The sequence below is a fragment of the Giraffa tippelskirchi genome, chromosome X, assembly GCF_054371585.1.
Source record: "Giraffa tippelskirchi isolate mGirTip1 chromosome X, T2T-mGirTip1v1.2.pri, whole genome shotgun sequence".
Taxonomy (NCBI): Eukaryota; Metazoa; Chordata; class Mammalia; order Artiodactyla; family Giraffidae; genus Giraffa; species Giraffa tippelskirchi.
The window spans coordinates 26,108,005-26,125,132 of record NC_137289.1 but is presented as its reverse complement, the minus strand read 5'-3'; the positions used below and the strand labels follow the sequence as shown (position 1 = coordinate 26,125,132).

Here is a 17,128-nt window from a genome sequence, read left to right as displayed (position 1 = left end):
TGGGCCAAGTTTTGGGCTTTATCTTAAAAAAGATTAGTACTCTTAGATGAGGGGACGGTCATCATAATTTCAGAGCAATTAATCTGTAGGTCATTGGCAGAAAATAAAAGCTGAGAAAGTATACTTGCTTAAGGTAGGAAGGGGGATGAAATTTAGCCCAGAAGAACAGAAAGTACCTTATGCAAAAAAAGTTATAAGGCAAAAATCTGAGCTAATATTTGTAAATCGATGCTATCTGTTATGACTTTTACCTCCCCTCTCACTTGCAGACAAGTTTCCAGAGCTCTATTCTAGGAAATATGTATATACACACACACACAAACACACACATACACCATACTGAGCCAATAAACTGGAAGGTAGGATGAAGGGAATAACCTAAAGTTGAGGAACTAAAAACTAAAAGCCTATATGATTCTTAAAGGAATTTTCTATAGCGTTCCTCTTGTTTCACCTTCACAAGAGTACTCAGTTTGCAAAGCAATTTAGCCCCCCACGCTCCATTCTGCTCCAAGTTAATAGTGGAAATTTAAATTACAAGATTAGACATGGTACTCCACTCAGTGCTTATCATTTCAACCTGGAAGAAGAGATGTGATGACTACCTTTTCTAAATAAAACTTCAGAAAGACTTCTTAACAAAAGGCCATATGCCACCATGAGTCTTCTAAAATCGTCTTGCAATGTGTCTTTCCAACTGGGCTGCAACAGGGTTAAAGCAGGGAATGCCCTTAAGTTCATCTACTACTATGCAAAAAGGAATCATACATTTAGCTTTAGAGGAGTGTCACAGACTTCTCCCCTCCTCCTCTTCCCATCTCCCTTTCTCCCTCCCTTCCCTAGCAACTGGTAACCTCAGAAAGAGGACTCCAAATCTGGAAAGAAGCAGTTGGTCCCCAGCTTCATTCGACTTGCCAAGCTGCTCTAAGGAAGAAGCACCAGTCTTTTCTCCAGACTGAGCTGGTCTGCATAGGCATTCAGCTGGTTTTCTCTATTACCTCAAGAAGGCTTTCCCGATCAAATTCCTCCATGGCTTGCACTGAAAATGTGTAAGTACAAAACTGAGTGCAACTGTTTAATTTGAAGGCAAAAGGCAGTTTGAATTGTTTTCCGGTGTTAAGTGTGACAGGGCCAAGTGGGTTGCTGGGGATGTAGAAAGGGATCCCAGACAAAAGCGTGACAGATATAAATTTAGGTACTAAGAACACTGGAGTTTTAAATGTAATTTTGAAACAAAAAAATTGCAAACCCTTAGTCTAAAGTTTGGTGTGTAAATATAAGGAAATTCTTACTCTGGGGGTGTGGTATGGGTTGAATGAAAGAAAATTTTAACACAAGACGGTGTAAATGTTGAATGATGCTTCATGAAAGAGAAACAAAGGAAGTGTCTGTTAACATAACTAAGCTTTCTTAGACTTACGTGGAGGGGAAAAACAGTTTTCCCTCAGAAGACTTTCCAGAGCACTCCTGTCAGAATCTAAAGGATGGGTTTTAGTGGATCATAGATCCTGCTGGGACGGAAAGAACTGGTGTTTCCTCAGCTTCCTGGTGTTTATCGGGCCTTGAGGAGGTGGGAATATAGGGAACGGGGTGGAGCCACAGGTCCGCCATAAAGGGAAACCACAAAGCCTGAATCTCAAGAGGCCGCCTGATGAAGGGCAAGTGAACAAGTGTTTGCTGACTACACCCGGGAGGAGATCAGGCCCTCCCTTTCCCATGGTATATTTCATTCCAGCGAGTTCGATCCATCACATATTTCAGATATTTTCTGGTCACCGCATTGTCATTTTTATTAACTGATTGATTTCTGTTTTGGCAAGCCTTGGACGGCACGCCCCTTCACCCACAGCAGTAGCTGCAGCTGAACACGGGAACCGGGAGCTGCGGCCCGGCCTGTCTCTCCAGTGCCCGAAAGATGATGCGGGGTCCTGGGGCCACCCTCGAGACCAGCTGAGACCGCACTTCAAGGTGCTGAGCGATCTGGCAAGAGAGCGACTGGAGCGCCCCTCGGAGAGAACAGGATCTTGCATTCCTGTCGACCGCTCGAGAGCTCTCAAACCCCCGTATGGGCCACCACCTGCTGTTGCGGAAGAGCCCCTAGCAACAGGAGAAGTAAATAGCTCTGAGGGGCCTGCAGGCTGGAGGCAGAGGGGGCAAGATTCTATTAACAACGTGTCCCAGGAATGCTCTGGCAACCCTCCCGCACTGATGGTGGGGGGGACAAAGGTCAGCAATGGGGGCACTGAGAGAGGCGGCAGCAGTGCAGGGTTATATGTGGCTTTGCCACGGGGTCAAGGATTCTTTCCATCCAGGGGCCCTCAAGTAAGAGGCCCTCCACACATCTCAACCCTTAGATCGGGGATAATGATGGAATTGCCTCCAGGAAGCACAAGAGTGACGGGAAAGGAGAGGTTGGCTCGTGTTTCTTTCCCACTGGGAGGTCTGCGGCACCCTGTGGAGAACTGGCCAAGGCCTATGCCCTTGGCCTCCAGCACTGCAGGTTTACCTTCCTGCGCTACTGCTCATTGCTTTATTCCTCCTCGACCTCCAAGTTTCAATCCGTTTCTGGCTATGCCTATCGCTTTTGCTCCTCCCCCAATATTTGGTCCTCCACTGCCGTCCTGTTTTGCGGATTTCCCTTCCTGGGGAATGCCCGCTCCTGCATCCTCAAAGAGAGAGAACAACTAATGGCAAAAAAAAAAAAAAAAAAAAGGAAGGAGGGGAGAAAAAGGTTGGAAAAAAATAGGTGAAAGTTACTCATTTATGCTTTTATATTTGAAACACTCTACCCTCTTTATAGGTACTATTGTGCCTTACATACTTGGAAATTCAATAAAGATTCTAAACTTTGAAATATTGTCAATTATTTTTCAAAATGGCACTCTGAGAGTCTAAGCCTTGGATTTCGTTTTTGCCTTTTAAGGAAATGAAAGCAGTTATGTGCCAGTGTTTTCTAAGTAGCTTAGTTGAATCCCCACCACTAACTTGCAGCTGTGACTGTGGGAGAAGGTGGTTGTGTTCTTGTTAGACTTGGCTGAGTCTGAGGCAGGAAATTCCTACCCACCTAAAGCTATGGGGGTTGCTCAGTGCAGAATGGGTGAACGAAGATAAGGTCCAAAAGGTAGACCTAAGTCCAGATAATAGAGAAAAATGCACAAATGCTAAAAGATAAGACTGAGGTGAGAATAATGGAGCCAACATTTCACAGCCAGTTAGGGGATGAACCAGGCTAAAAGGTCAGGAAAGAAAGGGGGCAGGGAAAATGGAAGAGTTCTACATCATTGCTTCAAACATGAACCAGTGTTTGTCTCTCAACATTTCACCAGCACAAGTACATAGTATAGACAGGGCTGGTTTGATAGAAGTCCAGGCACAAGATGAAACCAGGCTGAGCCCTTCACCCATTCTTCTGAATAAAGGGTTACTATATACTCAGAACTTTTAAAAGCAAATGAAAATGTTTCACTTCTATGGAATTATTTTCTCTGATGCTGCAATGTTTATAGTTTTCATAATGTGTTACAGCACGCCATTATTATGATGGCTCTGAGAGATTATCAAAAGCCCAGATGGGAGCTTCTTCAAGTTCAAGTGGCAAAGATATGGGCACAGCATGCAGGGAGGAAGGATGGCCATTCTGACCACTATACAACATCATTCAGGCAGTGGTCCTAAACACACTGCCACTGTCTCTGAAGAAACACTAAATTAGAAATATCTGTAGAGTATGATTCTTCCAATAAGCATTTGTTATGCACAGAGCTGATGATGGAGGTGAGGTAAGCAGTCAGTTAAAGGATGTCAAAACCTACAGACACCTAAAGTGTTCAAAGTGTCACTCAGTCATGTCCAACTCTGTGCTCACATAGACTGTAGCCCTCGGGGCTCCTCTGTCCATGGGATTTCCCTGGCAAGAATACTGGAGTAGGTTGCCATTTTCTTCTCCAGCAGGTCTTCCTGACCCAGGGATTGAATCCAGGTCTCCTGAATTGCAGGCAGATTCTTTACACCTGAGCCACCAGGAAGCCTAAAAAGACACCTAACTTATAAGCAAAACCATTAATGTATTCTTCGCACCAATAGTGGGTTCTTCACCACTCTGAGGAAAAGGGCCCATGAATGCATGAAGTTTCTTTTCTCCTTTTGTTTCACAATGGATTGTTCTAAATGTCCAGGTGGTAGTGCAAGGCTTAAAAGGAGCATTTGGATAGCTCTTGCTAAGATTCCCCTCACTTTGTACATCCTGAAGCTGGCACAGTTCCATCAATTCACTGTGGTGGATTGAGCAGAAGAATTCAGCAAATCATTTGACAGCTGCTCACTCTGAGGTAGCTGAGTCCCAGCGTACCAAACACTTATTGGATTTTCAGCCTTAATGAACAGAAGAGTTGGGCATGCTAAGAGTCCTCGAAAATATATTTTGAGCCAGATGTTAAAAGATATTTTGACAAGAAATCAAGTTGTTGTGTCAACGGTGGTGCAGCATCTCTGGAGAGTTGCCAAAAGGTGTGGTAAGTGACAGCAGAATAGGACATGTTTTCCTTCTCAAAGGAGGGAGCTCCAATAAATGCTCAGAAAGACTTTACCCACAATTACCGCAATCCATGGCAAATTCACTCTAACAAGAAAGTGCCAGCAACACAATCTGCTCTTTTTAAGCCCTCTGTTCTCTTTCCTAATGCTCTCTGTGTATTATTTTCTACATTTCAAAAAACTGAACACCTATCATATGAAACAAAAAATAACTATTAGCAAATTGAGGCATTGAAGTTTTCTTTATACTGCTGTGCCATAGGAGAAACACATTTTCTTTAGTTGATGCAGAGCTCTATGCCTATATAACAAGTTCAGTAAACACAAATATCAAATATCAACAGGGATCCTGTTGTTAAATGTAAGTGAAATGCAAATATTTTTGCTTATTCAGAGCCTCTGTATGGAATTACTTTATTACCATAGGTTCCAACATCCTCAATGACTGCAAAACACCCATTTTTAAACACATGATTTGCCTTGAAATGGCTATTTTTAAGTTATTCTGGTGCAAGATGAGCTGAAATTAATCCTATACTGAAATATTCTATTCATTCTGGAAAGTGCATATAATTCAATATATTCAATACTCTTGAATATGTATGTTTTCTCTTTTCTGTGGTTTATATAGCTTCTAAGTGCCAGAAAGAAAGATAAACATCAACGAAGTAGCCTTTTTCTCCTGATAGTAATGGGAATGGTTTAAGTGTATGTTATCATCATTGTCACAAGAAGATTCATGATGTACTGTTTATTATTTATTGTCCTCATTGTATTCTTTGTCACAAGACTGTAGCATTAGAATTTTAATGTCCTATATATTCTCTAGAAGATAATAAAAAACTGCACAACTTTGACCTTTTCTGTGTCCCAAAGTGTGATTCACTAGCCATTTCTATTTTCCACTTTTTACAACTTCTGTAGCCTGATTGAAAGGTACACATTAGCCAATCAAACAGTAGAATATGGAAAAGGTTAAGGTTCAAATTATAAAAATTTTAAAGCTTATAGTCTTTCATAAACCAAAATAACATTAAAATTACACCTTGTTTTTCTGAGAATTATTATAACAAACACTAAACAGGACCAAAAAATTTATTTTCATTGGAGACTTAAAGTTGAGATCATAGTACTATCTTCATCTACTCTGGAACAAGTAGTTTATTTCATGACTGCTAATAAATGTTTTATATATATATATATATATATATATATATATATATATATATATATATATATATATACCCTTCCATAACTATTAAACTGTACTGTGACTGAGTGAAGTCACTCAGTGGTGTCCAACTCTTTGCGACCCCATGGACTCCTCCATCCATGGGATTTTCCAGACAAGAATACTGGAGTGGGTTGCTATCTCCATCTCCAAAACTGCACTGTAACAATGGCATTACATTATCAAGTACTACTGAGAGATGCTGGTTTTTAAAGGCACTAACACAGAACTATGTAAAATGACTCTATTTCAAGATCAATGGGCCAAAACCAGAGTTAAAAGAAATTTTACACAGATCAAGAACACTATGTAATGTCATAGGTTAATTCTATAGCTAGCACAAAATGTTGCTTGTCTTCTTTATAATGAGCTGGATTGAGTGATATTCCCACAGAAAGAGCAAGTGATGAGACTAAATTAAGTGAAAGAACCCATCTGTTTCTCTGTGATGATATTCATTTTTTCTTGTAATAATGGAAATGTATAGCATTTATCCAATCAAGTCTAGATTTGAGAAGTCAGGATAATTGTGCTTCATCGTGCAGTCATTTTCTTAAGTGCTTGAGAAGGTGCTACTCTTGCCAAAGACTACTTAAATACATATGCTTTCTCACCCACCTTTGCCATTCAGATAGACTTTCTCAGTATCCCAATTTCTCAAAGAAACTATCTGTGGAACTCAGTTTCCTGAAGTGACGCTACTATTGCTTTTATGAGAATGAAGTAATGTCCCACAATATTTTAGGGAGGTAAACTGACCACAGTTATTCCCTGGTAGCTCAGTGATAAAGAACTTGCCTGCAATGTAGGAGACACAGGTTTGATGCCTGGTTTGGGAAGGTCCCCTGGAGAAGGAAATGGCAACCTACTCCAGTATTCTTGCCTGGGAAATCCCATGGACAGAGGAGCCTGGTGGGCTACAGTCCATAGGGTTGCAAAGAGTCAGACATGACTGAGCGACCAAACGACAACAACAACAAAACTGACCACATTTTTCTCAACTCTGAAATCTCTTTCCCCAAGTAAAACAAGATTATAAAGCACACACCTCCATCGCTCCTATCATAAAGGGCTTCGTCTATCTAAGCATGTTTAATTGTATGATTTACTGGGAAATATACACTTATAACTGACTTCATCTAACACTCTAACTGTAAAAGCTTTGACTCAGAAGCAAAGCAACACGGGGTACATGGGGGCTGACAGATAGCATTTGTGCCTGTGAGAAAGAGAAAAACAGATGGAGAAAGACAGAGGATTAAAAATAGAGAGGGGCAGGGCCACTGTCAGTTGAGAAGAGATGAAGTACTTTTGAAGAGGAAGCAGCTGCATATTGAAAATACTGTGGGAAAAGTAATATATTTGTATATGGGAAAATACAATCCAGGGGAGACAGAAAGAGGCAGTTTGAAAGGAAGGAAGTTATATGGATTAAGTGTTTCATGACAGAAAGGGCCATGTGTAGGAGCCACACATTTGAGAGGGTGGGGATGAAGTGATTAGAGAAACACTAACCAACCTTCCTAAAAATGAATCTATCTCCTCCACTCCATTCCTTTCTATAAATATCATCTCTCTTTAGATAGCAGCCAATCTCATGTTGTCTATGTGAAACTGGAAGCCCTTTCTGGTTTAGGTTTCATCAATCCTCCAAACTGGTCTTGACAAGCAAACTCACCATCATCCAGGTTACTTTATTAGTGAAGTGGGTATGAAATGAATTAGGCTCACAACAGAGCATTCTGTCTTCAAGTTCTCAGGTATATCAGACCCCAAGCTTGTTTTTCTTTCTAAATTTAAACTTTTTCCCCCTAGCAAGGTACACTGATCTTTTTCTAGTTTTTCCTTTTCACTCTGCCCATTAAATAATAGTTTTATGAGGTGAAGTTGTTGGCTTTATTAATCATACTTCATCCAGAAACCAAGAAATCTATTATTTTTCTCAGTGGGCATATTCATACCTCCTTCAGGTGTAAAATCCTCACACATTATGTTAATGCTCATTGGTGCTTAATAGCTATTAGCAATTTACTCTACAATCAATGTGTTGAAGATACTATTTAATGCCCCAACTAAAAAGTTGATTATCCACAAATAGAACAATATTTAAGATCTTGTGTCAGTAATAAGTCACACCTGAAGGAAAATAATCAAATATAATGTTTCATAATTAAAAATATGTATGAGAGAGTCTAATGAAAACTCTCAGTAAAATCATGGATGATCCCGAATTTAACAGAATGACATGACTTAGTTTATAAACAATCCTTCAGACTTTATATAAACTTTATCACTTCAGTGCTAGGCATTTTCACAAACCAGTTGCAATGCATGTGCATCTCAAATTGTTCAACTTCATGATTCGTTAACACTGCAAACATCACTAGTCAAATGAATCCATGTACATATCACTTCAAAACAGTGTAAAAGCTCATTTCTCCTTCAGGAATTTGATATGAAGTGAAGTTAGTGAAGTTATATAAGGAAAATGCCAATTCCAATGCCTAAATGATACCCTCTTTATTTAACTTGATAGTGTTATCCTTTTAACATAGCCAGCAGTGGAGCTTACAAAGGTTAATCAACCCTTAATTGGGAAACTGGTAAGACACCTTAAGTCTTGGGTCTGAGGCTCATTAAGCCAAAACTAAAAATAATAATAATAATAATAATAATAATCAGAGTGTAAAACATAGAATCCATGGGCTTGAAGACTAAAGTCATTCAATGTGCATTAATGGAAGACACATTGTATGAATAGCTCTCCCCTGGATGCTACAGAAAATAAAAACCAAATAGACACCTGTGAAAGTGACTCATTACTAAGAAAACGTTTGCTTATCTTCAGTGATAGAAGACATACACTTTATAGTAGAAGGCTTTCTCTTGTGGTCATGTGTCTGTATTTAGAATTTCCACCTCCTCTGTTGGTCTGATAGGTTATCAGTTTACAAAACCTGAGATTCAAGAGATTTGGTGATTTGACCAAGAACAACATGTGACTTAGTGGCAGTGTCAGAATCCTCTTATTATTTTATCATATTTCAAAATGTGTCAAATGTATTAAAGATATAAATGTAAATAAGAAAATAAAAATGCCCATAAATACTGGAAGAGAATATAAGTGAATATTTATAGAATTGTGATCTTATTGTAATGTCAGAAATCAAAACAGATGACAGCATTAAATGATCTATGTGTCAAAATGATCATAAACAGACTTTAAAAGCAAATGAAGAGCTTGGGGGAAAATATGCAGGATATCTACAGAAAGGTTTAAGTGTTATTAAAAAAATTTGTTAGTCAAAATAGAAAGTGTATATCTTCATATAAAATGAATAAATGACATTAACAGGCAATTTACAAGAGAAAAAATTAAAATAGCTAATAAACATATAAAATCATAGGTTTGTAAGTATAAATTTTAAAAATACATTTTTATCTGTCATAATCGGCAAAGTTTCTTTCACATGATTGTATCCATTGTTGAGCAAGGTTGAGAAGGTTGAGCATATGGGTGCCCTCATACGCTACTCATAGGAGTATAAGTGGGAGAACATTTAGGGAGAGCATGTTACAATATTAAACAAATTCCTTAAAATTGTAATTTTTTTATCCAAGAATTCATAACTTTTTATCTACGATTAGGCTCATCTCATCATTATGTAACAAAACTTTAGAAATAAACTAAAATTTCAAAACAGACAATTGTCCAATTAAATTGTGGTCCATTCAGATGACAGAACATAATGCCCACATCAGAACAATAACAGAGAACTATAATTTTAAAAATGAAAATGTTTATATGCATTTGAAATGAAAATTTCAAAAATACGTGACAGTATGATCAATTTTCTTCTCTTTGCTTATCTATATTTTTGAATTTTTATAATAATAAACGTTTCTAGTTTTGTAAAATTTATTTTTTTAATTTTTTTATGTGGACCATTTTTTTATCAAATTTGTTACAATATTGCTTCTGTTTTAAGGTTTTGGTTTTTTTTGGCTGCAAGCCATATGAGATCTTAACTTTCCCATCAGGGAGCAAAGGTGAAGTCCTAATCACTGAGCTACCAGGGAAGTCCCATATTGTAAAATTTAGGAGTTGTGATAAAAAGGAGATCATATATGATTTCTACAGTCTCTTTCAGCTCTACACTTCAATGAAACAATTGTATAATAGAAAGCAGAATAATATATTTTGCAATTATAATTTTAAATGAATGAGTACTCAGAGAAAGTGAGAAAAAAATCATATGTGATGGGAATAGTTATAGAGGTTTCTGTCAAAGAGTTTAGGCTTCCCTGGTGGCTCAGGTGGTAAAGAATCTGCCTGCAATGCAGGAGACACAAGTACAATCCCTGGGTTGAGAAGACCCCCTGGAGGAGGGCATGGCAACCCACTCCAGTATTCTTGCCTGTGAAATCCATGGACAGAGTACCATGGCGGACTACAGTCCATGAGGGCACAAGGAGTCGGACACAACTGAAGCAACTAATACTTTCACTTTCATTTTCATGTCAAAGAGTAAGACTAACTCAGGAGGATTCTACTTTTGCAAATTATGGTTTCTTGATCTTTTGTGAAATGAGGTGCTAGTGCCCTACTTCAGTGGTTTTAACCAAGGTCTGTTATTTAGCTGACACTTGTTTTCCCAAGACATTCATTGTGTGTCAGTGAGTTGAGGATGGGAGGTCAGTGCAAAGAGGTGAGGAGCTAGGAATCAGGAGCCTGAGCAGGAAATGGGACCTGGCCTATATGGCAGGTTTACTCAGACAAAGAGTCAAATGCAGACAGGTCTACTAAAGTAGTATCGTGCACATAGGTATAGTTAGTTAGTTCAGTCACTCAGTCGTGTCCAAATCTTTGTGACCCCATGGACTGCAGCACGCCAGGCTTCCCTGTCCATCACCAACTCCCGGAGCCTACTCAAACTCATGTCCATCCCGTCAGTGATGCCATTCAACCATCTCATCCTCTGTCATTCCCTTCTCCTCCCACCTTCAATCTTCCGCAACATCAGGGTCTTTTCCAGTGAGTCAGTTCTTTGTATCAGGTGGCCAAAGTATTGGAGTTTCAGCTTCAGCATCAGTCCTTCCAATGAATATTCAAGACCGATTTCCTTTAGGATGGGCTGGTTGGATCTCCTTGCTATCCAAGGGACTCTCAAGAGTCTTCTCCAACACCACAGTTCAAAAGCATCAACTCTTTGGCGCTCAGCTTTCTTTATAGTCCAACTCTTGCATCCATACATGACTACTGAAAAAACTATAGCTTTGACTAGATGGGCCTTTGTTGGCAAAGTAATGTCTCTGCTTTTTAAAATGCTGTCTAGTTTGGTCATAGCTTTTCTTCCAAGGAGCAACTGTCTTTTAATTTCATGGCTACAGTCACCATCTGCAGTGATTTTGGAGCCCCCAAAAATAAAGTCTCTCATTCTTTCCATTGTTTCCCCATCTATTGGCAATGAAGTGATAGGACCAGATGCCATGATCTTATTTTTCTGAATGTTGAGTTTTAAGCCAAATTTTTCACTCTCCTCTTTCACTTTCATCAAGAGACTCTTTAGTTCAGTTTAACAACCCTTTCATATTTCCATCTTTTCTAACTGCAAAGTTCTTGATTTTCCATTGAACTACAATGATCCTTGTTTTAACTTCAATAGCCTGGACCCACACGTGTTAGCTGTACCAGAAAAATGTCAGAAGCATGTAGGTGAGTAGTGTTTCTGATCTAGGCAGGGACAAAGGTGCTCGGATTATCACAATTTTTGGCTCAAAGTCTTGCCCTTCTACCCTGTTGCCTGTTGAATGTGAGCAATTTAAAAATAGGAAGTTAAGACAAGCATGAATGACTTAAGCATTTTAAAACTGCATATAACCTAACCCTGACAGCAACGTACTGAGTATAAATTGTTTTCTCTGACTTGTCATAATAATTACACATTAAAGTGACTATTAAGAGCAAGCCCACCAAGGATATGATCATACAGTTTGCATACTGCACAAGGGTGTCTAGCCAAAATGGTAAAAGCAGGGATTGAAATTCAGTTTGTACTATCCTCCTTGCTAAACAGTACACTTGAGGAAAGGTAAGTTTTTCTGATTTGTCCACCCAGCATGGATACTTTTTCTAATTTGTTCATAGAAGCAGCAGCTACTAGCTGTGGTTCAGGTTAATAACCAATGGGTCCAAATATATTTATATTCAATATGACTGGAAAATCATTAAAAAGCATGAGCCTAGTTTAGAGAAACTGCAATGTCGATGTTGATAGAATTTAAAAAACTAATTTTCATTTCAATATGTCCAGTACATGATCAAAGACCAGCAGGCCCTCAACTACAAACTATCTGCTAAAAAGCTACCATTAGGCATATAAAATAGATTCATATGAAAAGTAAATTAAAAATATAATTGACAAAAGGCAGTTGCTTTAATGGTATTTCTACAAAAAAAAGTCCTGTGAAGCATTTCTCTTGCACCTGTGTAAAAAAAATTTTTAATGAGAATAATGTAGAAATATAGCTAAAACCCTAAAACTCAAACACTAAGCTAACGTTTCAAATATACTTTGGAAAATTAATGCTATGACTGACAGTATTGAAATATTAAAAGTAATAACACTGAAATTCACAACAACCTTCCAATATAATAAGCTCACAAATATAGACTAAATATAGTTCAGTATGAAATCTACCATTTAAAGCATATGTTGAATATCATGTATAAATATATTAATGAGTCACTTTACATGAGCAAAATAACTTTGCCCCCTGAATACCTTTAACACGCTGTATATTTCTGTATTTATTATTTTTTTTAAGGGTGAGGTATCACGGAGGTCCTTAAATGGAAATTCATTGTGCCACTCAGCTATATTCATGTTCCTAGTGAAGAAGCTTATTTACAAATTTCTTAGACAATGTCTCTTGGGTTTAGCTATAGGCAGCAAATGTGTGATTAGCACTTTTATGTGGCATTAACAAACAATCTTGTTAGTTCATTATTTTTTAATATTTGCATCAGTCTTCTGAAAGCAGATTAAGAGAAACTATAATGTCCATATGCAAGATTCATTAACTACAAAGCTCAGAAAATGTTCACTTTAATCAAAACCGTGCCACAATACTGTATCTTCAATTTCTTTTCTTCCTATATTCCTTTTCAGTCTATCCAGACCTTCAACTCCAGGGATTTAGGAAGATTTTATTTTAAATGAATGATATAGGCATTTTAGTTCAGTCTATCATGATCACTAATAAAATAAAACAAAAATTAATAATTTTTTTGGCCACTGATCCATGTGACAAATTTTATCAGTGATTTGTCATATTTTCAATGGAAAGATGTTATGGGTAAAATCTTCTAAAGTTAAATTTGGTTAACTTAGAAGTCCTGACTTTGAGAAAGCTGTGGTGAAGTTTGATGATTACAACTATAGGAGATAACTGCATAAATAATACTTTGATATTGTATTTATAAAATTTCCTAATATTTCCTAGACAAAGCTACACCAGTGTTACTTGAGTTGCATTTTTTGCACACATGTGTTACATATTACAGGCATTCTCAATCTGTTTTAAGTACATTAAATGAATTGGACTGCACTTTGGATATATTCCAAGACCACCAGGGTTAAAGGCTTGTGAAAAGAAGAAGAACACAAAGTGAGGTAGGAAAGGTAAGCAGGTCCAGACTATGCAGACACTTGTGGCCATGCAGAGCTTGGATTTTATCCTAAGTGCAATTGCAAAGGCATAGATTGGAGGAAAAGCCCTAACATACTTGACCACTTAGAAACTGTGTGCAGAGTGAAGTCACATGTTGGTATCAACTTCCTTCCAGGTCTCCATAGACAACCTTCAGTAAATTCACAGCACATAGTACTGCACCAGAGGCTGCTCTCTATACCTAGATATTACACCATCACTAAGTGGAAAGTATTCGCTTATTTTCATTTGAAATATAACATCAAATACATATATTCCTTAGAATTTGGCACACTATTATTGTTCTTCGTGGGCTTCCCAGGTGCTGTTAATGATAAAGAACCTTCGTGCCATAGCAGGAGACCTGGGTTCCATCCCTGGGGTGGGAAGATCCCCTGGAGGAGAGCATGGCAACCCACTCCGGTATTCTTGCCTGGAGAATCCCATGGACAAAGGAGCCTGGCTACGGTCGATAGGGTCGCAAAGAGTTGGATACGACTGAAGAGACTTAGCATACTCTGTTCTTTGTATTCCTACAAACACTGAGTAAACTTTTACTTGATAACTTATTTTCCCTCTGAACTATGACACTAAAATCATGAAATCTTATTCCTTTAAATTGTGACTATATAGTTAAATCTTCTGGATCCAGGATCAAACATATGTAGTGTCTAGACAGACGTTCACCCACACTTCACTAGATTGTTTGGCTAACAACATACTCTTGACTTCTGTTGAATTTGTTGTAAACAGAAACACCTGTGCCTTATTTAATTTCAAGATGCTAGAAAGCTAAAATTTCCCTTGTTCTATTTTATGTGATTCTTCAAAATTAGACACAAGAGTTACCTAACTTTTCTCTCATTAAATTCTCCTTTGCTGATTTAAGTCCATTTTTACAATCTCTGTCATTTGAAAAATGTTTACTGCAGAGTGGTAACATATTTTTCATCCTTATATCAAGTTATGGCATGTAGTTTTAAAATATTTCATGAACATCACTGGTAATAGGAAAAGTGGAATAGTTTCAACTCAAAGTCCTGAGGCATTCCACTAGAGACCTTCCTCAATTAATCAGTATTATGAGTATCTGGCCATTTAACCAGTTACAAATGCATTCAACTGCACAATAAGCTATTTTCCTATTTTTCCAGAACATGTAATGAAATATTTTTTTCAAAGGCATACTATGAATATGGCATTTCCCCTTTAAATAGATCACATTTAAATTTCCACTCAGGATAATGATGAATATCATATAGGAGGGAATTAAGAACCTTCATTTTTATATAACTATCTCCTTAAACTATGTATATACTTTCCTGAATATTTTTAGGGAAGAGGAAATCACATCCATTGAAAGTGAAATATTAATAGATAGGTGTTACCTGTGTAGAAAATGGGCATACATATATTAGACACTTAGAAATAAGCTAGTTCAAATATCCAATTTTGTGTTCAAGGAATGTAATGCTCACACAGATCAAGAACTCAAGCTTCTTAAGTAAAATTTCAGGGCTTTGTCACCTCAGCATGCTCTCAGGAAGAGAAACTATAAGAGATTCTATGGGTGTCATTGGAGAAAAGATCACCTAACCACTACCAACCTAAATGCTAAAGAAGATATGATGATCACCTTTAAAAAGTTTACAGTTCAGTAGTATTATCATAACAAAAGCAGTGATAATGCTGTGCCTAGAAGTAGGGCTAACATATTGTTAATTTGGGGGTTTAAAAATAACTTTTTATGTTGGGGGAAGTTGCAGGTTTTAAAAAGTAAGGCACTTGAATCTGAATAGCAGTAAGTCATAGTATGTGAACAAACTGAATCCAGGAGGTAGAACCTCTTGTTCTACACTACTCTATGGTTGTAGAGTAGAACATTCTAAAGAAAATCTTATACAGAGTTAAGAGAGGGTAAGAGAGCACCAGGACAAAGATGAAGGGCACTTTCTTTGACCTTCCTTCACTTCATGGTCTTTTACTAGCCTTTATTTTCTTCTGTAGCTTTTATTAAATATATAATTAAAAATGCAATGCCTTCTCCCCTTTCAGTGCTTCTCCTCTGGTAATACTTCCTTAAATATTCATACTTTGCACTCTGTCAAAGAATGAAGGAAACTGATCAGATGACCATCCTGCTCAAGATACAAGCTGATAAGTTGAAATGATGTTTTTCCACTTTAATATAAAAACATCTTTAATAACAAATGAAACAAATATTTCCCAGAGTAATTTTCTCTATGGAAACAGAAAAATTCACAAGCTAAATGTGCCATCAATAAATGACTGTCCACTGCCCCAACTCAGCTTATGGGTATTTTTATTTTCCCTCTGCCTTTATTTCTCATTTTTTGCAGTTCAAACTTTTTGAATTTTTCTTTGAGCAACATATTCATTATTTATGTTTACCCAGAATAATGACATTCTTGAATGTACAGAAATTTTACTGTAATTTTCTAGAAGGGTCCACATGGTGTGCAGGACTGCACCAGAGCTCGTGACCAGTGCTACCTGTGAGATTGTGAGTTTCTTATTTTTATCAGCTACTCAGCACAAAATTTCTTGTGTGTGTGTGTTTTGAGAACTGCTTTTAAAAAATTTATTTATTTTTAATTGGAGGATAATTGCTTTAAAATATTGTGTTGGTTTCTGTCATATGTCAACATGGATCAGCCATAGGTATACATATGACCGCTCCCTCTTGAGCCTCCCTTCCACCTCCCACCTCTTCCCACTCTTTTAGATCATCACAGAACATCAGACGGAGTGTCCTGTGTCATACAACAGCTTCCCACCAGCTATCTATTTTACACATGGTAATCTATAGGTTTCAAAGCTACTCTCTCAATTCATCCCACCCTCTCCTTCCCTTAACTGGGTCCCCAAGTCTGTTCTCTATGTCTACATCTCCATTTCAGCCCTGAATTTCTGAGATCTTGTATGTTTTGACTCATTTTAGCCTCATGAGTTTTGATATTATTGGAATTAAGTTTTCCTAATGCCAAAAATGAGCTACCAAGCAAAGATCTACTAGCTTAAGACAAAGAGAAATTATGAAAGATTGGTGGGCAATGCAAATGAGATTATTTGCTTTTCTCTATTCAATGGTATTTTAGAATCAAGAATTCATTACAATTAGAATTATTAGTGCTATTTAGAAAACTACCTAGTTTTATCATATTAGTGGGAAGGACTCCTTACCATTAATAAAATAAACTTTATTAAATTTCTGAGTTAATAATTTTGATTGACAAAAAAAGACAATCTCATATGGCTGAACCATGTATGTTTTTGGAAAAGTTTTATATCCTAAATTCTAAGTTGAGATACAATTCACATATCATAAAATTTGCCATTTTAACCTATGTGAGTCAGTGATTCTTTTTAATTCAACTTAAACATTTAAAATATTTTGCATAATTTTAAATGTTACGTTCCATTTACAGTTATTACAAACTAGAAGCTATATTATCCATGTTATACAATACATCTTTGAACCAGTCTTACACCAAATATTTTGTACCTGCCACACCCCAACGCCATATTGCCCCTCCTGGCCTTTCTCTATATCTGTGGATCTACCTTTTTTGTTATTTTGACTAGTTTGTTGTATTTTCTAAGGTTCCACATATAAGTGATATCATACAT

General features: G+C 37.4%; 1 protein-coding gene across 1 annotated transcript; it reads left to right on the top strand.

The window, feature by feature from the left end:
• The first annotated feature begins 958 nt into the window (after window positions 1-958).
• PRR32 (proline rich 32) lies at window positions 959-2,849 on the top strand. The gene is made up of 2 exons (XM_081564194.1): window positions 959-1,049; window positions 1,821-2,849. Exons 1-2 carry the CDS (start codon window positions 1,030-1,032, stop codon window positions 2,686-2,688), a joined length of 888 nt encoding a protein of 295 aa, XP_081420320.1. The 5' UTR covers window positions 959-1,029; the 3' UTR covers window positions 2,689-2,849.
• Window positions 2,850-17,128: the final 14,279 nt, after the last annotated feature.